This window comes from Vitis vinifera, chromosome 6, assembly GCF_030704535.1.
Source record: "Vitis vinifera cultivar Pinot Noir 40024 chromosome 6, ASM3070453v1".
Classification (NCBI taxonomy): Eukaryota; Viridiplantae; Streptophyta; class Magnoliopsida; order Vitales; family Vitaceae; genus Vitis; species Vitis vinifera.
The window spans coordinates 23,893,216-23,915,800 of record NC_081810.1 but is presented as its reverse complement, the minus strand read 5'-3'; the positions used below and the strand labels follow the sequence as shown (position 1 = coordinate 23,915,800).

The 22,585-nt window shown below is 38.5% G+C and overlaps 1 protein-coding gene across 2 annotated transcripts in view; it reads right to left on the bottom strand.

Moving 5' to 3' along the window:
- The window catches only part of LOC100262105 (mRNA-decapping enzyme-like protein), a 34,963-nt gene extending 12,832 nt beyond the window's left edge, over nt 1-22,131 (bottom strand). Inside the window, exons 1-4 of one of the 2 annotated variants that reach the window (XM_002273389.4) lie at nt 21,777-22,131; nt 21,657-21,697; nt 21,527-21,576; nt 9,511-9,655 (exon numbers count right to left, since the gene is read on the bottom strand). In XM_002273389.4, the coding sequence (XP_002273425.1) occupies nt 9,511-9,655; nt 21,527-21,576; nt 21,657-21,697; nt 21,777-21,935 (395 nt within the window). In that variant the 5' untranslated portion in view covers nt 21,936-22,131. The remainder of the gene's footprint in view (nt 1-9,510; nt 9,656-21,526; nt 21,577-21,656; nt 21,698-21,776) is intronic. The other variant, XM_059737670.1, reaches the window with a different exon arrangement.
- Nucleotides 22,132-22,585: the final 454 nt, after the last annotated feature.

Genomic DNA, 22,585 nt, shown 5'->3' with positions numbered 1-22,585 from the left:
TAGTTAAGAAGTTCAAAAACTTATAAAATATGTCGAAAATTATTTTTAAAAATAAATATAATTAAATAAGCTTAAGAAACTAATAAACTAAAAAATATATTAATATAAAAATTGAATGGTTTCAATATATTATAATCAATAAATTAGCATATAAAATAATACACCAAATATAGTACCATTACCATATAAAATAATACATTACCTAAATTGAAGCAATTCATACCATACCTTAGCATATAAAATAATAATCTTCAAATTCCCAATTCCAAACACCATTAGCATATAAGGCAAATTGATGCAATTCATAACACACAAGTATTTGAAGTAATAAATCATTCTTATATAGAATAATACATTTACCCCTTTTCTTCAAATTCCCAAACTCAAACACCCCTAACCCACACCACCAAGAGAGAGAGGGTACCTAGTTTGGTAGAGGCAGAGAGCCTCTTAAATAGCGTGCACCCACACGACACTAATGACATTACAAAGACGAACCAAAGAGAGGCAACACCAACACATAGAGATCATCGTCAATGGAAGAATTTGGTGTTTCTCACCAATCAAGTAGTCACCACAACAACATTATCGACATGAAGGATGTCTTCTTTCTTCTTCTTCTTCTTTTTCTACTTCATCATGAGTAAAGTCATGGGTCCTGAAAAACTTTTAGTTTTGAAGAGAATCTATGATTTTTAAGAGTTTTCTCAATTTTGGTTGCTCTTTGTAGTGATTTGCAAGGGAAAAAAACATATTTACGGGTTTAACTAGGAATATTTCAACAACTCAAATTATTCAATCGAGTCAACTCAAAATCTTGACCAAGTCTATGTTTAATATGATATCGAATATTAGACTCAACGACTAAAAGTCCAAGGCGAATACGACTCGGTTGAGTCATACTGGACTTGATTGATACTTTGAACCTTGCTTTCACTACCCCCCCCAATCCAAAAATCTTCTTGTACCTAGACTTCTAACCACCTTCTAAAGTTTATTTAGGACCTTGACTTTTTTCCTATAACTTCTCTTCCTTGAAGGCCTTACTCTATTCCACATTACTGGTGTAGAAGAAGCAACAAATTGTTGTCAGGACCAATGCTACAAGCTTCCAATAGATAATGGGACCTTTGTAAAGTTGTTGCATTGTCATCTCTTGCACCTTGGTTTCTAGGGAGCAAACCAGATCCACCTTCTAAGTCCTAATCACAAACTTAACCAATTTCCTTTTCTCCTTATCATTGACCACTCTCACATTCCATGACAAAACTTTTAACTTCATCGATGCAGTAGACTCCAAGTCTTTTGAAATTTTTGTGGATGTGCTTGGGAAGAAACTAAAGGAGATCATTGTGGAAAGAAGCAGAGGATTCACTTCGTGGATAAGGTTTGGAAGTTCCAGCTTGTGCTGGCTGTTGGAGGGAGTGGAGGCTAACTGTAGAGGGGAGTTTGGGCAGAGATTCGTCAAAAGCTGGGATGATGGAGGTAGGAAGTTTAAACTAGAATGTCAAGCAAATGAGGCTGGCAGATTTTTATTGTGTTTAGTGGTTGACTCGGATGCAAAGAGACATAGTTTAGTGTTCCCAGAAGGAAAAGGTTTCTTGGAAGGTTGGGCTTTGTTGGCTGAAAAACTTCACTCACTCTTGTAATATCGACACGTGATGAGCCCAGGGAAGTTTCTGAATCCTCTAAGACTGAGAGCAGAGATGGGGATTCGAAGGGGAAGAAAGAAAAATCCTACGTTGATGCGGTGAATACAAGAGGAGTTTCAAGAGTGAGAAGGCTAGGGGAAGCAACATGGCTACAACTAGGAGAAGAAGACGTGTCAAGAGGAAGGGAGCTATTGGACCGATGCCTTGTTGGGAGATGGGGAGAGACTTTGGTTTCAGTTCCACACCTATGTGATCTGGAAAGCTGGGGAAAAAGTCACTGGAAACTCAAAGGAGGAGTAAAGTTCGCGAGAATGGGGGGCCCTTTTATTTTGATTGAGTTTGAGAATAAAACAGAGGCAGACAAAGTGTTATTAAGAGGTTTCCGATGTTTTAAGGATTCGATTCTGCACTTGGAAAGGTGGGACCCAAAAGTGGGTTGTTCTCAAAGTTGTGAACATCTTAAGGAAGTTTGGGTGAGAGTGATGGGATTACCATTGCACCTTTGGAGTCAGGAAGTTTTTAAGAAGATTAGAGACTGCTGTGGGGGCTTCGTTGCAGTGGATGAAAGCACTGTTGCTTTAAAGGAGCTCCAATGGGCCAGATTATTAATGAAGTCAGAGGGGACAGAATGGTCAAGTTCCCTGCAAGTGGTAATCGACACTACTTGTTTTGCTATTCAACTGTGGTGGGAGGTGCTGCCAAGGGTGTCTGAAGTGCTTCCGACGATCAAAAATGGGTCGGGGAAGGAGCAAGAGGTTAGGGAAGAAGAAGGGGGGACTTCACACGCCGGCTGCGTGGTGAAGCAGATGCAGTCAAATGTACAGCCTGCAAAAGTGGCTGTGCCATCTGAAGATGGTGAAAAACATTGTAGGACAGACATGGAGGCTCCTCTTTCTGACTTGATGTCGACAAGAGGGACAGAGGTAGACAAGTCCAAAAGATCGCAGCAATCTGATTGGGGGAATAATTCAAAAACTGGGCCTGCAGCTAAAGCTAAGGGAATTTTAGGTTGGGATGTGGAGCTGGCAGTGGAGAAGAGGCCCATCGAGGAGGGCCTGCTTGGAAGCAAAGAAGTTTGTGGGCCATCACACTTAAGCCCAATATCATTCAGGCTGGAGACAAATCTCCAGAGGAAGCCCAATGAGGAGGGCCATTTTGGTTCCATGGAGGACGACGGGCTGTCTCAATCAGGCCCATTACCAAACACGCACTTAAAGAGCTGCTTGGAAATGGGCCGACCCACTCTGGACTCTCATAAAGGCCCAGTTGTGGTGGGATGACCCACTGTCGAAGACTCTTTTGAGGCTAGGGCTTGTGGGGGTTGCCGTGAGGAGGTCTATGGGTGTCCAGACGGGGCTGATTTTGGACTCTAGCAGGGTTCGTCTCCTCTGACGCCAAAGACTAAAGTACTCAGTGACGAAGCTTTGATGGAGGAATCGAGTTGTTTGGCTAAGTTTAGTCGATGCCTCAGAATGCTGACGAAGGGCTTTGAAGGAGAGATCCTGTTTCTGCTCAAAAGAATGAAAGAAAGGAAAGTTCAGAAGGGGAAGCTGGAAAGTAGGAAAAAGAGAAAATTGGAATCTTCAAAGTTTGAAAGGGAATTGAGGAAGCTGGAATGGACTGTGAATTATCTTAGAGGAGGAGAAAGGAGGGAGGGGGGGGGGGGCAACTGCTCTAAGTTTAGATGAAGATACGTCTTCTTTCTTGGAATGTTAGAGGGGCTAATAATTGTGATAAGAGGAACGTGATCAAAGCCTTGATTAAGAAGAATAGGGTGGACCTAGTTTGCTTGTAGAAAACAAAAATCCAGGAGATGTCAAGGGGTCTTATTCGGAGCTTAGGAGTAGGAAGATTTTTAGAATTGGGAATTGTGGATTCAAGGGGCTTAGCGGGTGGTATAGTGGGGATAATAGGGTGCTGGATTTGATAGAGTTAGAAAAAGGAGAACATTCAATTTCCTGTCATTTTAAAAACTGTGAGGATGGCTTTATGTGGACTTTTACAGGGGTTTATGGTCCGACCATGAGGAGAGACAGGGAATGTTTGTGGAATGAGTTGGGGGGCATCTATGGTCTTTGGAATGGTCCGTGGTGTGTTGTTGGTGATTTTAATGTCATCTTAAGCCCTGAAGAGCGCAGTAGAGGAGGGAGCTTGAATTCAGACATGAGAAGATTCTTAGATGTAATAGAAAATTTACAGCTAAAGGATTTGCCCCTGATAGTGAGTCCTTTTACTTGGAGTGGAGGGGTGAATAACCAGTCTTTCTCAAGGATAGATCGATTTTTGGTCAATGAGGAGTGGGATTACCGTTTTAGTGGTTCAAGGCAATATGTCCTCCTGAGACTAGTGTCTGACCACTTCCCAATTCTGTTAGAAGGAGGGGGGTTGAGAAGAGGACCATCTCCTTTCAGATTTGAGCATATGTGGCTTAAAGTGGAGGGGTTTAAGGAGTTGTTAAAGGCTTGGTGGGAGGGAGACAGTTTTAATGGTTCTGCAAGCTTTATTCTGGCCGAAAAACTAAAGGTTGTAAAGTCTAAACTGAAGGAGTGGAACAGAGATGTCTTTGGCAAGGTGGAATATAGGAAGAATTTGGCTTTGGATCAGGCGCAGTTTTGGGATGCAAAGGAGAAGACTAACAGATTGTCCTTGGAAGAGATGGATGCTAGAAGAGAAACGAGGGAAGAATACAAAAAATGGGTTTTATTAGAAGAGATGGCTTGCAGACAAAAATCTAAGTGTGGCTGAAAGAGGGTGATAAAAATACGGGATTTTTCCATAGGATGGCAAACGCTCACAGAAGAAGAAACAATGTGGACCAAATTAGGATTAATGGTGTTTGGCATTCGGAGGAGAATGGGATTAGTGAAGGAATAGTGAATGCCTTTAGATCTTTGCTGTCCAATCCGAGGGACTGACGCCCTCTTTTATCCGGGCTACAGTGCGAAACGTTGCAGAATTTGGATGTTGATACTTTGGAGGCGCAGTTCACGGAGGAGGAGGTGCATGGCGCACTGTTGGGTTGTAATGGGGATAAAGCCCTAGGGCCTGATGGCTTTACAATGGCTTTCTAGCAGTTTGCTTAGGACTTTGTGAAAGAGGATATGATGAGTTTCTTCAGGGAGTTCCATGATCACAACAAATTTGTTAAAAGCCTAATAGCAACTTTTCTGGTTTTAATCCCAAAAAAAGTGGGGGCTGAAGATTTGAGGGATTTTAAGCCTATAAGCTTAGTGGGAAGCCTGTACAAGTGGTTGGCTAAGGTTTTAGCCAATAGACTTAAAAAGGTGGTTGGAAAGGTGGTTTCTAAGGCTCAAGAGGCCTTTGTGGAGGGTAGACAAATTCTAGATGTAGTGTTAATAGCTAATGAAGTCATAAACTCGATTCTGAAGAATAATAAGAATGGTTTTATGTGCAAACTTGACATAGAGAAGGCATATAACAATGTGGACTGGTCTTTCCTTCTCACAGTTATGCAGAAAATGGGCTTTGGGGAGAAATGGATAGGGTGGATTAAGTGGTGTATATCCACTGCAAGTTTCTCTGTGTTGATTAATGGAACGTCTAAGGGTTTCTTCCAAAGCTCAAGGGGATTGAGGCAAGGTGATCCTCTATCGCCTTATCTTTTTGTGAAAGCCATGGAGGTTTTATGTCGGGTTGTAAAGTGAAAGGTAGGAACGAAGAAAGGGTTCAGATTTCCCACTTGCTGTTTGCTGATGACACCTTAGTGTTTTGCCAAGCTTCTCAAGACCAGTTGACTTACTTAAGCTGGTTGCTTATGTGGTTTGAGGCCATATCAGGATTGAGAATTAAATTGGAGAAGAGTGAACTCATTCCAGTAGGGAGGGTAGAGAATATTGATGATCTTGCCTTGGACTTTGGTTGTAGAGTGGGTAGTCTCCCATCCACTTATCTGGGCCTCCCCTTGGGTGCTCCGTTTAAGACAATATCAGTGTGGGATGGAGTGGAAGAGCGATTCCGTAAAAGATTGGCCATGTGGAAGAGAATACTTATCAAAGGGGGGGAAAGCAACTCTAATCGAAGCACTTTGTCGAATCTCCCTATTTACTTTATGTCCTTGTTGAGGTTACCAAGTTCAGTTAGACGAAGACTAGAGCAAATCCAAAGGGACTTCCTTTGGGGTGGTGGCAACTTGGAGCAAAAACCACACTTAGTAAGATGGAAGGTGGTGTGCTTAAGTAAAAAGAAAAGGGGATTGGGGGTCAAATGTCTTTCCATTCTCAATAAGGCTCTCATTTCCAAATGGAATTGGCGATTCGCAAATAAGAGAGAGGCTTTGTGGAATCAAGTGATTAGAAGAAAGTATTGGGAAGATAGAGGGGGTTGGAGCTCTCGGGAAGTGAGAAAGGCACATGGTGTGGGGCTTTGGAAAGGAATAAGGATGGATTGGGAGTTGGTGGGCGCTCGAATCACTTTTAGAGTTGGCAATGGGAGGAGGGTGAGCTTTTGGAGGGATAGATGGTGTGGGGACTCCCCCCTGTGTGAGTCTTTTCCTTCCCTCTTTGCCTTGTCTGTTGAAAAGGAAGATTGGGTGGCGGATGTTTGGGCTCCCTTGGCCAAGAGGGGTTAGAGCCCCTATTTTTCAAGAGCTCTAAATGATTGGGGGGTGGAGGAGGCGGAAAGATTTTTGGAGCATCTTCACGGGAAGAGAGTGCTTGGAGATGTAGAGGATATAGTGGTTTGGACCGAAATAAAGAGCGGCAAATTTTCGACAAAGTCTCTTTACCTTGCTCTAGAAGCGGACTGCCCTGTTTTGTTTCCTTCTAGCTGTATTTGGAATGGGTGAGTACAACCCAAAATCAGTTTCTTTGCGTGGGAGGCTGCATGGGGTAAAGCTTTAACCCTAGACCTTATTCAGAAAAGAGGATGGTCCTTGGCAAATCAAATCTTTATGTGTCTTGAGAATGAGGAGACCATAGATCATTTGCTTCTTCACTGTTCAAAAACAAGGGCCATATAGGAGTTACTCTTTACCTTGGTTAGGGTGTCGTGGGTGGGCCCTCCTCAATTAGAGAGACTCTTCTTAGCTGGCATGGTTCATTTGTGGGCAAAAAGCGCAAGAAGGTGTGGAGAGCTGCTCCTCTTCATATATTTTGGACGGTGTGGAAGACAAAAAATAGATTGGCATTTAAGGATGACGAGTTGTCAATCCAAATATTGAAATATTCTTTTCTTTTCTCTCTTTGGTCTGAGGCTAAGTTGTTTATAGTTGAATGCCCTCTAACTATGATTAATTTTATTGATTGGTTGGGATCCTTTTAAGGTTGTTTTTTGGCTAGGTGACTTTTTGGGTCTCTTTCTTTTTCTTTAGCCTTTTTGGTGGTGGGTGTTTAGGTTTGTATACCTTGCATAGTTTTGTATACCTTGAGTCGCTTTTTTGGCATCTCTTTTTAATGAATTATCTTTACCTATCAAAAAAAAAAAAAACTTCATCGATCAATTGAAACCATATCCCAATTATTCTTTCTGCACCTCCTAGTCTTCTTGAAAGTCCTTCCATAGCATACCAAGCAATCTAGCCTTTGAAAGTCTCTCCCAAATCAAGAGGTTTTTTTTTTTTTTTGATAGGTAAATAAGAGTTTGTATTAGCAACGCCTACAAGCGGCGAAAAGAGTACACATGAAGTATACAAACAACTGCTAAGAAGCTAGGCAAAAAGAAAGACAAAAACCCTTCTCCTATCTAGACAAAAAACCACTCTATAAAATCAATCATAGACAAAGAATGATCCTCTAAATACACCTTATCCCAATTCATAAAAGTGTACAAAAAAGAATGTTTTAAAGCTTGGTCGAACCGTTTAATGTCACTAAACACTCTTTCATTTCTTTCCTTCCATAAGGTCCACATTAAGCAAAAAGGGGCAACCCTCTAAGCCTTTTCCCTTCTCTTACTCACAAAAGCTCCATGCCCATCAAATTCCTTTTAATTGAAAAGTGCAGGACCCACTGCACATCAAATAGAGAGAAAAGGAAGCTCCATAGCATTGTAGCCTTCTTACAAAATAGGATCAGGTGGTCACTGGTTTCCTCTTCCTCTTTACACAACTAACACCTATTCGGCATATTCCAACCCCCTCTTTTAAGCTAATCAATGGTCAAGATTATGTTCCAAGACACTTCCCAAGCAAAAAAGCTTAACCTCATCGGAGCCTAAGACCTCCAAATAATACTCCAAGGAAAAGGGTCACTAGAGGCTCTTGTAAAGGAGCGATAGAGCATTCTAACAGAAAAAAAGCCATTCTTGCTATCCTTCCAGCTCAAGACATCCTCCACATCTCTATTCAAAATCAAAGGATGCAATTTCCAGAACAAGCCCTCCACCTCTTCCACCTCCCAAACCGAGAGGTTGAAGAATGCTTCTTAATTTTCCCTTGGTTTAGAATCCCATTCCTTTCTTAGCTTCCATTTTCCTCAACAAGGAGCAAATTTCCACTTGAATCCCTTAATTGGCATCTGTATAAATCCACTGAAAGCAACCAATCTTTGGAAGGACCTTTCAAATAAGGGATTTTCCCTTCCCTGGAAGCTAGAAAAGCCAACCTTCTCCAAGCCAATATCACCACTACCCTCAATGGCCCCACTACTCTCTAACTAGCTCAAGAAATTTTCTTAAAAGGTCACCACTTATCCATCATGAAGAATCATTCTTAAAGGCCCTCTCACAGTGACGACATCCCCATCGACTCATCTCCACTATATTCTCTCCACACAAGGACAAGTTACAATCTCACCCCTAACCAGAACGTTACACCAAAGAGAAAGGAGGAGAAGAAGAAATCCTTCCCCCTAAAGGAGAAAAAACCCTAAAATCCGTACTTTGGAACCTACTAGCTTTGGCAATCAACACTTCTTAAGTGGCTTACACAATCCCCACAATAGGAATGGGAAGCTGAGATGAACAAGGATCAAAAAGGCATCCTGGCTCTTCATCGAGCTGCAAGAGGAGCCAAAGTGAGACCTCCACTAGGGAACTTCCACCCCTTCCCTAATGGATTTCATTGAGAGATATTGGGTTCAATTCAGGTTGTATAATATTTGTCTTTTGTTGGCTCCAAGCCGCACCAAGAAACCCCACTCTTTGTATACTCTTCATATAATGGGGTTACACTCCCTTTTTTGTTGGTCACTCTTAATCTAATTTTTTGTTTTGCCAAAAAAAAATGTATAGACAACATAGAAACCCATTAGAACCTCTTCGACTAAATAATTTAGATACATAAGCACCATGGTATATGTGGCATATGTTTACAACTTCACACAAAAAAACCAAAAGTAGCACTATCAACCACCAAGTCTATGTAAAAATCATTCCAACACCGCTAGCACTCTTGTGTCACTTGGCTTTCCATGTATATGGCCATTGGATCAATGGTTCAACCACTAATAGAGAGCAAATCATTCTATCATCATGCACAATACATGCAAGCACGCACCGACTAAACTAGAGAGAATTGATAGAATAGTTATCATTGAATATATATGAAGCTTTGCCAGCTTCTTTCCCTGTTTAATGTGTTTTCTTGGAGAGGGTCTCAATTTTTATTTTTATTTTATTTTTTTGTTTTTCTTCTCAAAACTACCATAGCAATCAATGTTGTAAGATGTCAAATAGCTTCTATAAAGAGTGAACCACTTCAACATCATCTTTTCAGTGCCTAACCCTATTTTGAACATTTATTAAGGGACAGATCCACAATGCCCACTGCAAACTCATCATTAAAATAGTGGTATCAATTAAGTATATCCATAAGGACAAAAAGTTGTCTTAATTAGCGAGAATTCATCAAGAAGTTAAATAATTTATAAAATATATACAATTGTAGGGAACAACACAGTACCTGGTAAAAAGATTCGCGACCTCCTCACATTCACGTGCATTGTAGAACCAAATACCATTGACTTCTTGGGCTGCATTTCGATATAATAGATATGGAACCTGAACTTCATACTCAAAATCCCCTAAGAGATTCTCCACCAAATTATCTGCTCATTTTAATAACATGGCACATCTTAACATTTGTTTTATGTTTTGGGAAAAAGATGAAATGACACCCTCTCAATATAAATAAAGTACTAAGAACAAATTCAGTAAGAGATAACTTATAAATGATACCACATGATTACCATCAACCTACAATAGTAAATCAAACAGACGGTGTAATCAAGAGAAAATTCTCTTAGTTTGTTGGTTTTTGTGTGTGTGTTGGGGGTGGGTGAGTGGTTGGTGATGGTGGTTTATATAGGAAAATAAGCAAAACATTTCAAAAAGGCATCTGACAAAAAAGCGTTGCAACCCATGTACAAAGAAAGTACATAAGCAGTGCATAAAAAATCATACTACACCACTCCTACACTGGCCAATTCCCATATTATCTACAAATTCCATAAAGGACAAAAAAGGAGAGCTCATTTCCCCTCTTAACCACAAATATAAACTATGAAGAAACACTTTTTTCAACTCCATGCAAGATTCCTCCACTCCTTCAATGTTTTCCTGATATACTCAGTCCAAACAATTCAATAAATGTATAGTGGAATCAGCATCCAAATAACCTTGCACTTGGCTCCAACAAAAGTACTATGCCAGCAAAGGACATCTATAAGCAAACGAGGAAGCACCTAAGACACACTGAATAATGAGAATACCATAGACCACAACCCAAAAGTCTATCTGCCATGAATGAGGATGGGAGCTGCAAATTCAAAGTCTTCATTGCAAAGGCACCTGTTAACCAAAATCTGTCCTCTTCATGAGTTTCTCCAAAGTCAGAATTTTCCTCCAAGTTCCTACTGATACCAAAGAACTAAACCTTGGAAGGCACTCTAGAATTCCAAATCACCTTAGTGGGCAATGTGGAAATCTAATTTGAGGCTAGAGACAAGTAGTATGATCTGATGGAAAATGATTCCTTCCATCGATCTTACAAACTAGCTTATCCCCGGAGTCACTAGAGACATGGAAAGAGTTTAAAATCTGCAAAGAGGATTTCTCTGCTGCCAACTCCCTGTCTAAAAAGGCTCCTTTTAAATCTATGATTCCAAAAATCTGCCACACTCACTTCTCTTAAAAACCCAAAAATACTAGAAGTTAAGAAATCCTATTCTCAAAAATCAATCCTATGACCGTATCATAATATATGAAATTTAATGAAAGAAAATATTAAGAATCTTCTACTTTATATGATTTCGTCTTCTTTCTCCTTCTAAATACCCATCTCTTTGGTGTGAGGAAAGATAGGTGCAGTTTGGGTCTAACCAAGGTACTTTCATCTAAGGCTCTTTTTTTATGCCATGCCTGTGTACTGAATACTAGTGCTTCCTTTGAACCAAGCTTCAAAATCACCTCTAATCCTGGTTGGCAAAGAGCTCATACCTGAGGCAAGAAGGTTAGAGATGAATGCTTCTTTGACAATCCTCTTTCTTTGGTGTGAGAAAATCATAAGCCATCACAATTGCATTGTAAGGGTTCGCCGCTTCTCCAATATGTCACACAAGTAGTCTCCTAAAAGTAAAAACTAAGATGATCAAACATGCTGCCTGCAACCTAGATTCCAAAATGAAAAGAAAAAATTGAAAACTTTCTTAAAATCACTTTTTCTCTCCCATAATTGGTCAGATCTTTTGTAATCCTTCACACATGATCTAGGAGTCCTCTTGTGTTGGCTTTCTTGTTGTTTGGCAAAATACAAAACCTTTGGCGGATTCTTTTGCATGTCTCATGGCCAGGAGCCTTTCATGGCCTATTCTGATAAATTAATAAAAAAAATAGTGGTTACTTCTAGGGAACCTTCCTGATGCTTTATTTTATTTAAGAAGACTTATTTATAGACTCTTAGTAACAACTAGATATATATATATTTTTTTAATTAGAAACCAACATATTCATCAATCAATTGATAAGTACAAGAAGAATAAGCAATTCTTTAAAGATGTACAAAAGAAGGTAGAAAGTAACCAAGAAATTGAACCACAAAAGCCAGCCCCTCTTAATAAAGACCCACACACACACGGACACATATATATATAGGAGAAAAAACATTGGACACTTGACAAGGAAGGAAATATCCAACAAAGGAGGTCATATGCTTTGCTTCTTGTTTGGCAAACTAATTTGCAACTTGGTTAGCTGAATGAGAACTTCAAGAGAAAGAACAACCCAACTCATTTGCAATATCTATGATTTTGCACATCTAGTTGTCAAACTTCCCTAAACCCCTTTTCTTATTATTCACCCAAGATATTACAGCAGCAAAATCTCCCTCTAAAATTAGATTGGATAGAGATAAAACTATAGCTTGCATCAAGCCCTCCAATAATGCCAACAACTCCACCTTGATGGCTAACCTCATTTCAGCATGCTTAGAGAAAGCTCTCAATACTGTACCAGAATAATCGCTAATCACACCTTCATTACATGTTTGTTTAGGGTTACCCATTGAACATTCATGAAAGTTTAACTTTACCAAACCTATTGGAGGGGGTAACTGATCAATCATTACCTTCTTCTTCAAACTATTTAAGTAGAAAGCACTCTTCCAATCTAGCATTAATAGATATAATGGAATATCCGAAAAAGGCTTGGTGATTGAGGCCATAGAGAAGAGAAAAAGGAAATCAAGTCCCAAATGGCATCCACTGATCCCCATCTATCTTCAAAAATCCTTGCATTCCTCTCCAACCAAATAAACCAAATCAAATATAAAACAGCCACCTGCCTTCCCTTTTGAAAGACTTCCAAATCCCTCAAAGGAAATTCCTAACATCTCTGTTATGCCTCTAGGAGGAACCTAGTCAAGATTGACAATGTTGAAAAAATTGTGCCAATTACCAAAGCAGTGAGACAATGAAAAAACAGATGGACAATTTCAACATAAGGATTCCACTATTATATTCACTTCATAGACAATTTCACTCAATATACTTGGATTTACCCACTACAAGCTAAATCAAAAGCCTTAAATACTTTCATAAAATTAAAAACACTTCAAGAAAATCAACTTGAGACAAAAAAAAAAATTCTTCAAATAGATGAAAAGAGTGAATGTTCTTCCTTTAATCACTCTTTTTACCTAGAAAAAAAAATGAAAAGGGTGAAAGTTCTTCCTTACCTTTCAACAATTTTCTTGAATCCAACAGCATTCACCATCAATTTTCTAGCTTAAATACACATCAACAAAATGGACAAGCCAAATGAAAGCACCACCACATTCTAGAAATTTCCCTAACCTTGCCTATGCTTCCTTGTCCTTAAAAGTTCTGGGAGTTTGCCTTTGCCTTTTCTGTTTACACCATTATACAAACTTCCCTCACCTATCCTTCAAAATAAATCTCCTTTAAAAAAATTGTTTCACCGCAAACCTAATTACTAGTTTCATCATATCTTTGGGTGTGCTTGTTACCCATTTACTTGCCCACTCAATCAGCATAAATTTGATTTCATTCTCTTGAATGTCTTTTTCTTTACCACAGCTTATCTCAAAAAGGCTATCTTTGCCCTACTTCCTCCGGTTGAGTCTGGATATCTTGTCATGTCATTTTCAACAAAACTGATTTTCCATACTTTACATTACTTCAGTCACTCAATCCTCCCCACCCAAAACCTCATCAGAACATTCTAGACCTAGCCTTCCCATTCATCACCTCTACAATCATGGTTAAAAAAAAAAAATGATAGGTAAATAAGAGCTTGTATTAGAAAAGCCTAGAAGTGGCGAAAACAATACACACAAAGTATACAAACAAATGACCAAGAAACTAAACATAAAGGACAAAAAACCTTTCCCTTTACTAGACAAACAGCCACTCTATAAAATCAAACATAGACAAAGTATGATCCTCTAAATACACCCTAACCCAAATCACAAAAGTATACAAAAAAGAATATTTGATAGCTTGGTTGGACCGTTCAACATCATTGAACACTCTTTCATTTCTTTCCTTCCATAAAGTCCATAGTAAGCATAAAAGGGCAGCACTCCATGCCTTCTCCCTTCTCTTGCCTACAAAAGCGTCATGCCAACCAAGCAAATTCCTTTTAACCGAGGAGTGCAAAACCCACTACACACCAAAAATGAGAAGATCAAATTCCATAACATTCTAGCCTTCCTACAAAACAAAATTAGATAATCACTGGCTTCCTCTTTTTCTTTACACAAGTAGCACCTATTTAGCATATTCCATCCCCTCCTTTCAAGGAGGTCAACGGTCAAAATTCTGTTCCAAGACACTTTCTAAGCAAAAAAACTCACCCTCATCAGAGCCCAAGACCTCCAAATAATACTCCAAGGCAAAGGATTACTAGAAGCCCTTGTGAGGGAGCGGTAAAGGGATCTAATAGAAAAAATGTCATTCCTACTTTCTTTCCAGCTCAAAACATCCTCCACAACTCTTCTCATGACCAAAGGTTGAAGTTTCCGGAACAAGGCCTCCACCTTATCCATCTCTCAATCATTAAAACATCTTGAAAAGTGAGGATTCCAACTACCCAACTCTCTGCCCTCCTCCCAAGCGTTTGACCCACTCATCTTTATTAATCGCCACCAAGAATAAATAAGGGAAAACTTCCCTCAACATTTGGTCCTCACACCACAAGTCCTTCCAAAACTTAACCTTTCTCCCATTCCCTACAATTAAGCGGGATTTACAGCGAATACACTCTCATTCTTTTCTCATGGTTTTCCACACCCCCAAACCATAACCTCCTCTCACTCCTCTCGAAAACCACCCTCCTTCCTCTAACCCAAATTTGTCGATGATGACTTGTTTCCAAAGGACTCCCTTTTTTCAACAAATCTGTAACTCCACTTCCCAAGTAAAGCTTTGTTTAAGGCTACAAGACTACAAATTCCTAAGCCTCCCTCCTTCTTATCATCACAAACAAAACTCCAATTCGCCAAATGAGGTTTTTTCTCTAAGACATCACCTCCCCACAAAAAATCCCTTTGAATCTTTTTGAGTCTTGCACACACCTTTCGCAAAATGATAGAGAGACATGAAATAAATTGAAAGACTTTATAAGGTGCTTTTGATCAAGGTGAGCCTCCCTCCCTTAAAGAGATATTGCCTTTTCCATAAAGACAATTTTTTTTTAATCTTTCTTCCACTACATCCCACACTCTTGAAGATTTGAAGGAAGCCCCAAATAAGAAGTGGGAAGCTTCCCTACTCTACATCCCATTACCGAAACAACATTACTTATATTTCAATGTATAGTAAGATTTTGGATATTTTGGGACTACAAAGGCAATTTTTTTAATCTCTCTTCCACTATATCCCACACCCTTGAAAATTTGAAAGAGGCACCCAAAGGAAACCCCAAATAAGAAGTGGGAAGCTTCCCAACTCTACACCCCATTACCGAAACAACATTACTTATGTTTCAATGTATAGTAAGATTTTGGATATTTTGTGAAAATCAAGCTTATAAATCATACAAAAAATTATTGAATTTGAACTTATTAACCATTACAACTCATACAAGTACAACATCCTTAATTGTTATTCATATACAAGCCCACCATTTTGCATATAAACTTAGGAAGCACCATAAAGAAAGCACAACCCATTATAGACCCTCCTTGAGTCTTATATAAAATTATATTATGTGATGATCATAGTCCTTTTTATAAGACAATTATATAATCTAAATTCCTACACCAACAATAACACAAATTGGAAGAAGCATCTTAGTAGGCTCAGTATGTGGAAAAGGCAATATCTATCCAAAGGAGGGAGATCACCTTGATCAGAAGTATATTGTCTAGTCTTCTAATTTATGTCATGTCTTTACCCATTGTCCTTAAAAAAAGTGAGATTAAGATTAGAGTGGATCTAAAGAAACTTTCTTTTGGATAGAGCCAAGTCTACAAAAAAAAAAAAAAAAAAAAAAAACACTCATATCAAAAATTTGTCCACGGTTTGCTTGGACAAAAAGTATGGGGGTTAGTTCGACAAAGAAGGGGGATGGTGCTCAAGGAGTGTGAGGAATGGTTATGAGATAAGGTGGGTGTGTGAGAGGCAATTAGAAATGGGTGGGAATCTATCAAGAGCAGATCTCATTTCATAATTGGCAATGGAACATGAGTCAACTTTTGGAAAGATGGATAGTGTGGAGACTTATCTTTGAAAAAGACCTTTTCACCATTATTTTCTATAGCCACCACCAAAGATTCAAGGGTAAGGCGGTCTGGGAGCAAGTTGGGGAAGGTTGTTGATGAAGCCCCCGCTTTTCAATACAATTTCATGACTGGGAGCTTGAAGGAGTGACGACTCGTCTTCAGAAACTGCAAACAAGTTCAATCAAGAGAGATGAGGATGATATAATGGGGTGGAAGAAGCCCAAATGTGGCAAGTTCTCTGTCAAATCCTCCAACAAATCCTTAGTCTATTGAAAAAGAGAGCCTTTTTTCCCACAAACATAGTTTGGAATTCTTGGTTCCTATGAAAGAGTGGAATTTTTGCGTGGAAAGCAACATAGGGAAGAATTTTGACAATCAAACAGCTTAAAAGGAGGGAAAGGATGATGTCCAATAAATGTTAAATGTACAAAATAGAGGAAGAATCAACTTATCATTTTCTCCTACATTGCCCTAAAGCAAATATCTTATGGGTACTATTGCTCTCTTTGTTTGGTATAGTATAGATTATGCACTTTACAGCAAGAGAAACGTTGTTGAGTTGGCTTGGAGCTTTCCTGGGAAAGAAATAGACAAAAAGTTTGAAAGGTAGTTCTGTTGTGTTTGTTTTGGACATTGTAGAAGGAAAGAAACAAAATAGCCTTTGAAGACTTGGAACAATTCAAAGAAATAATTAAACTCTCTTTTATGAATACTTCTTTGGAATGGGCTAGACTATACATAGATGATCATTCTTTGACCATGATAGGCTTTGTAAATTGGCTTAGCTCAGAGTAAGGAGAGCAAGTTTATTTTTTGTACTTCTCTCTTCCTCTTGTTTGCCTATTTTGGAGACAAATGTATATGTCATGTGTACTTTCTTGCACCATTTTCTTAGTTGCTTTTAATATATATTTTATGTTCTTGCCTATCAAAATTCGTGCACGCACACACATACATATAGAGTTTCATAGCATTATGTTTTATATATTACCAATATTACTTATCTTTCTTATTTTATAATAACCTATGTCATTCCTCCTTCACTATAGTTTGATCCTTAAGACAAAGTATTTTACTTTATTCAAGCCAAAATCCACATTATAACATATCCATTAAGTGTTTGACTTATATAGGTCATCTGTATATCCTATAAAATATATACACAGTAAAGTTCTAGACATGTCCTAGTGAGCATTGAACAAATGTCTACAAGTATTCAAAAAGAGTCATGTTAAACTATTTTCATTCCATGAAGATTTTTGGGCTGAGCTGAGTGCTATAAGAGGTCTCTAAAGGGATCCTTGGTGTATTGGGGGGGATTTCAATGTGGTGAGATATCTAGAGAAAAGGATGAGTTGTATGAGACTTTCGGCTACCATGAGACGTTTTTCAGAGGTTATTGATGAGTTGCACCTTAAAGACCTTCCCCTATTCGATGGCAAGTATACGTGGAGTGGTGATTCAAACAACAGTTTAGCCTTTAAGCTGAATTATTTTCTAGTCTTTGATGATTGGGAAGGCCAATTCAATGGATTGGTTCAGAAAATCATGGCAAATCCAATCTTTGATCATACACCAATAATGTTGGAAGGTGGAGGGATAAGAAATGGAAAGGTTCCATTCAGTTTTGAAAATATGTGGTTAAAGGTGAAAGGGTTCAAAGACCTCATAAGGAATTAGTGGGAGGGATATAGGGTCCAGGGGTCTCATGGCCATATTTTAGCGGTTAAGTCAAAAGTTTGAAGCAGGATCTTAAAGTGTGGAACAAAGAGGTTTATTGGAATGTGTCTACCAAAAAACTTAAGGCTCTAGTGCAGTTAGGACAATCGGATGCAATGGAAAGAGATAAAGCCCTCACTGCAGAAGAATTAGAGGTTAAAAGGAGGCTGGTAGATGAGTTTAAAATATGGGCAATGTTGGAGGAGATTTCCTGGAGGCAGAAATCAAGAGAGTTGTGGCTAAAGGAAAAGGATAAAAATACTATATTCTTTCACAAAATGGCTAACACTCATAGAACGAGGAATTTTCTAGAAAAGTTAAGGATAAATGGTGATTTACTAGTAGGGGAGAACAATATTAAAGAGGGGATGGCAAGAGCTTTTCAATTGATGTTTTCTAAGATGGGGGAGTGGAGGTCGAGTATAGAGGGACTAGTGTTTAATTTTATGTCGTCTACAAATTCAGCAGCCTTCGAGCTTCCTTTTTCTGAAGATGAGGTTTTTTCAGCCTTGTCTAGTTTGTGTGGTGATAAAGCCCCAGGTCTAGATGGTTTTACTTTGGCCTTTTACCAAGACTGTTGGGATGTTGTTAAAAGTGAGGTCATGGGCTTCTTTGGTGATTTCTATGAGACAGGATGCTTTGAGAGAAGTCTAAATGCTACTTGTGTAGTCTTGGTGCCTAAGAAGGGGAGGTTGAAGAGTTAAAGGTTTTTAGGCCTATTTGCTTGGTTGGGGGTTTGTACAAATTGTTGGCCAAAGTTCTAGCTAATAGACTCAAAAAGGTGGTGGACACTTTGGTCTTGGATTTTCAGAATGCTTTTGTGGGGGAGACAAATTTTCGATGCAATTTTGATAGCTAATGAGGCCATTGATTCTAGACTTAAAGATAATTTGAGAAGATTACTATGCAAGTTTGATATAGGAAAAGCTTATGACCATGTAAATTGGAACTATGTAATTGCAATTATGGATAAAATGGGTTTTGGCTCCAAGTGGTTGGCTTGGATTAGATGATGTATCTCTACGGTCCATTTCTCTGTTTTGGTCCATGACACTCCTTTTGGTTTCTTCAGCAATTCTAGAGGGTTGAGACAAGGAAACCCTTTGTCTCCTTGTTTATTTTAGTGATGAAGATCCTTTCTTGTTTGATTTCCAGGGCAAAGGATGGTGGCTTTTTTTAGGGGTTCCAAGTTAAAGAAAGGCATGATGTGGATGTAGAGGTCTCCCATTTGTTCTTTATAGATGATACTCTCATTTTTTGTCATGCAAGAAGGAAAATCTAGAGTACTTGAGTTGTGTTTTTATGTGGTTTGAGGCATGCTTGGGTCTCAAGATTAATTTGGAGAAAAGTGAGTTGATTCCTGTTGGGATGTCCAAAATTTGGTGCAGTTTGCCGAGGTTTTAGGTTGCGAAGTGAGCACCCTTCCAACCACTTAGGCGTCCACTTGGGTGCTCCTTACAAGTCCAGTAGGGTTTCGAAAGGAGTGAAGGAACGGTTCCAGAAAAGGCTTGCTTTGTGGAAGAGACGATATATTTCGAAAGATGGAAGGCAAACATTGATTAAAAGCACTTTATCTAGTTTACCCATTTACTCTATGTTCCTCTTTGTTATCCCCAAAAGAGTGGTGGCCAAATTGGAAAAGATTCAAAGAGACTTCCTATTGGGAAGAGAGGATTTGGTGCAAAAGCCTCATTTGGTTAATTGGTTGATTGTTTGTATGGAGAAACAAAAAGGGGGGGTTTGGGTTTTAAAAGCCTTTCTTTTTTCAATAAGGCCCTGTTGGGGAAATGGTATTGGAGATTTGTGAAGGAAAGGTACCCTCTTTGGAAACGGGTAATTGTTGGCAAGTATGGGTTATATGAAGGGGCGTGGTGCACAAAGGAGGTGAGAAGGAGGTTTGGTGTAGGGGTTTGGAAAGCAATTAGAAATGGTTGGGAGGTCTTCAAAGATAAAACAAGTCTTCAAGTTGGTTCAGGGAATCGAGTGAAATTCTAGAAAGATAGGTGGTGTGGGGAAGCCTCTTTGAGAGATGTGTTCCCATGCCTTTATGCTATCGCTTCCTCTAAGGATGCTTGGGTGGTAGATGTTTGGGATGGGGGTAGTTTGAATCTGAGGTTTATTAGACAATTCAATTATTGGGAGTTGGAGAACATCGATGCCTTATTTGGGAGGTTGCATAACTACTCCATCGCTACAGAATGACATGGTTTGGTTGGGGACTAAGAATGAAGATTTTTCAATTCAGTCTTTTTACTTCCCTCTAGCAAGTAGGAGAGTGGAGCCTTTCCTGCACAGTATAGTGTAGAATTCTTAGGTCACTGTAAGAACTAGCTTTTTTGCTTGGAAGGCAACTTGGCCTAAGATATTAATAAAGGACCAACTTAGAAGGAGGGGATGGAGGATGTCAAACAGATGCTACATGTGCAAGGCTAGAGAGGAAGCAGAAGATCATATTTTGTTGCACTGTCCAAAAGCAAGCATATTGTGGCAATTGGTCTTTGCTCTATTTCATGTACAATGGGTGATGCATTCTTTTGTCAGAGGGGTGCTCTTAAGTTGGAATAGCTTCTCAGTTGGCAAAAAGAGGAAAAAAGCTTGGAAAGTTGGCCCACTATGCATTTTTTGGTCCATTTGGAGGGAAAGGAATAGGAGAACCTTTAAGGATAGGGAAAGATTAGATCAAACAATTAAAAGTTTTTTTTTCTCTCTTTTGGGATTGGGTTAAAGTGTACATGGGGATAGTGTTACTTCTTAGATAGATTTTGTAGATTGGTTAGGCTCCCCGTAGGGTGCGATCGTTTTTTGTGAGTTCTCGCCCCTATTGGTTTTTGTATATGTATACATCGTGTATACCTTTTTTAATACAATACTCTTTTACCTATCAAAAAAAAAAAATAGAATCAAAGTGGGAGACCATATTATGATTTTTTTTATCTAATATTTACTATTTTGGAATTAAAGAAAAAAGGAAAAAATGACCTATTACTCATGAATATCATAATTCATTTTGTTCTTCAAGAAAAAAATTTATATGCACACTTTTGTCCACAAAAAATATGGATTTCTTTTTATCAAAATTCAGTTTGCTCAAATTTTTTTTTATTCGTTTATTTTGATAGGCAAAAATCAGATATATATTAACAATGCCTAAGCAAAGGGTGCACCTAAGGAGGTACAATTTTTATTTATAGAGTTCAGCATGAGGGAATACCTTACTTGAAAAATTAATAATAATCATAATACTCCTCTCTACAAACACAGAATTGAACTTAACCAGCCATCCTATTTGTTCTGAATCTTTGTCCTGATCCTTAAATTCCAACACAATTATGGCTCCCATTTAGGAGGGTCCATGCTACATAGGTGGGCCTATTTTAAAATGAGAAACCGGGGAGAATTATCATTACTAAAAGAGGATCATGTGATTCAAGTTAAGTAATGGAGCTGGAGAGAGAGAGCCAAAGGGTTGTGGTGGGGTTGCTTTTTTTTCCCTTTGTCAGGGATCATGTTAGGTAACAGAGCTGGAGAACATATTGAAATATGTATCAAGTAAACTTGCCACCAATATATCCACAAGCAGGAGGTCTAATTCTGTGGAAGAAATTACATCATTAAAATGAGTAAATATAATTTTTAAATCCTAAACAAAAATTAAAGCAATTCAGGGAAAAGCACAAATTTGCTAAGCAAGGGCCCTCAGACAGGTCTTCCAGTCCAGTTCCCATCATCAAATACAAAGGGAAGTACACATTCCATATCCAATCAAACACCCAAACCTCTAATTTGACTAGGTATGACCCTCTTAGCTCAATCCCACCACATTTTTGTTTCTACACTTGTCTAGTCTCTCAGAATCATTCCAAAAAAACTATGTTCTCCTAGTCAGCATGCAAGAGAAATTTTGACTATGCAGCAAACATAATGAAACTGCAGAAATGAATTATTATCACAGCCAAAAAATTAAAAATAAAAATAAAAATAAAAGAACGAATTATTGATCAATAAATGAAGTGCCAACCTGTGTTGCGCCGATTCATCACAATGAACTGGAACCGGGGCTGAGTGTTCCTGAAACAAAACAAATTCATAAAATGGAAAATTCATAAAATTTCAAATTATATAATAAAAACATGAAGAAAAAAAAATACCTTTTAACGACAAATAGAGATCCCTCGACGTCCTTTCGACTCTGTAAATGAATGAAAAGCAAATAATGAGGGGAAAAAAAAAAAAAAAAGAGTGGGGGAGAAGAGAGAGAGAGGGAGTACCCATTGGCTGAGGTCGATGTTGAATTCATAGAAGGTGACATGAGCGGCGGTGATTAAAATCTCTTCGACGAAGGGATCGATTCGTTGGAGAACAGTGAGATTGAGGATTTTGGTGCTCTGTTGATCCAGATTTGGCATTAATTTCCCGTTCTGTGACATTTTTACCTTTATTTTTCTTCTATTAATGGGTGTGTAATTTGCTGTATGGGCTTCCCCAACACAAACCCTAGAATCTGCTGTTGGTTAGGCCTCTCTATCTCTGCAAGAGTCGTTCGTTACTTCTTCTTCACTCCGCCCTTATTGTTTTGTTTTTTTTTTCTTTTGTTCTTTTTTTTTGGGTAATTCACCAATTTGCCCTTCAACGAACCAACGGTGCTTCTTTCTCTTTTAATTTGCCAGCAGGGCAGGGCTTCACCTCACTACTCCGATCATGGCTTTTTGTGGGAATAAAATGCTAATATTAGTGGGTGAAAAAGAATATGCAAAATAAATAATATAACAATCAAGAAGTAGATTTCAATACCTAATACTCAAATATTCTGATTTTCTGAACCCATGCCCAATTACTTCAATTTTCTAATATTTTTAAATTTTTTATTTACCTGTATAAATGATCCCACAAATATTTAAAAACTTAGAAATACTATTACTATTAAAAGCATTTTCCCAAGAAAAAAAACAAGAAAATCCATAAAATTTTAATAAATGATTGTTTTAAAATGTGTTTAATAGTGATTTTAGGAAGTGTTTCTAACATCTTTAATGATAAAAAATTTCAAACATTAAAAATACTAAAAACACTTCTTATA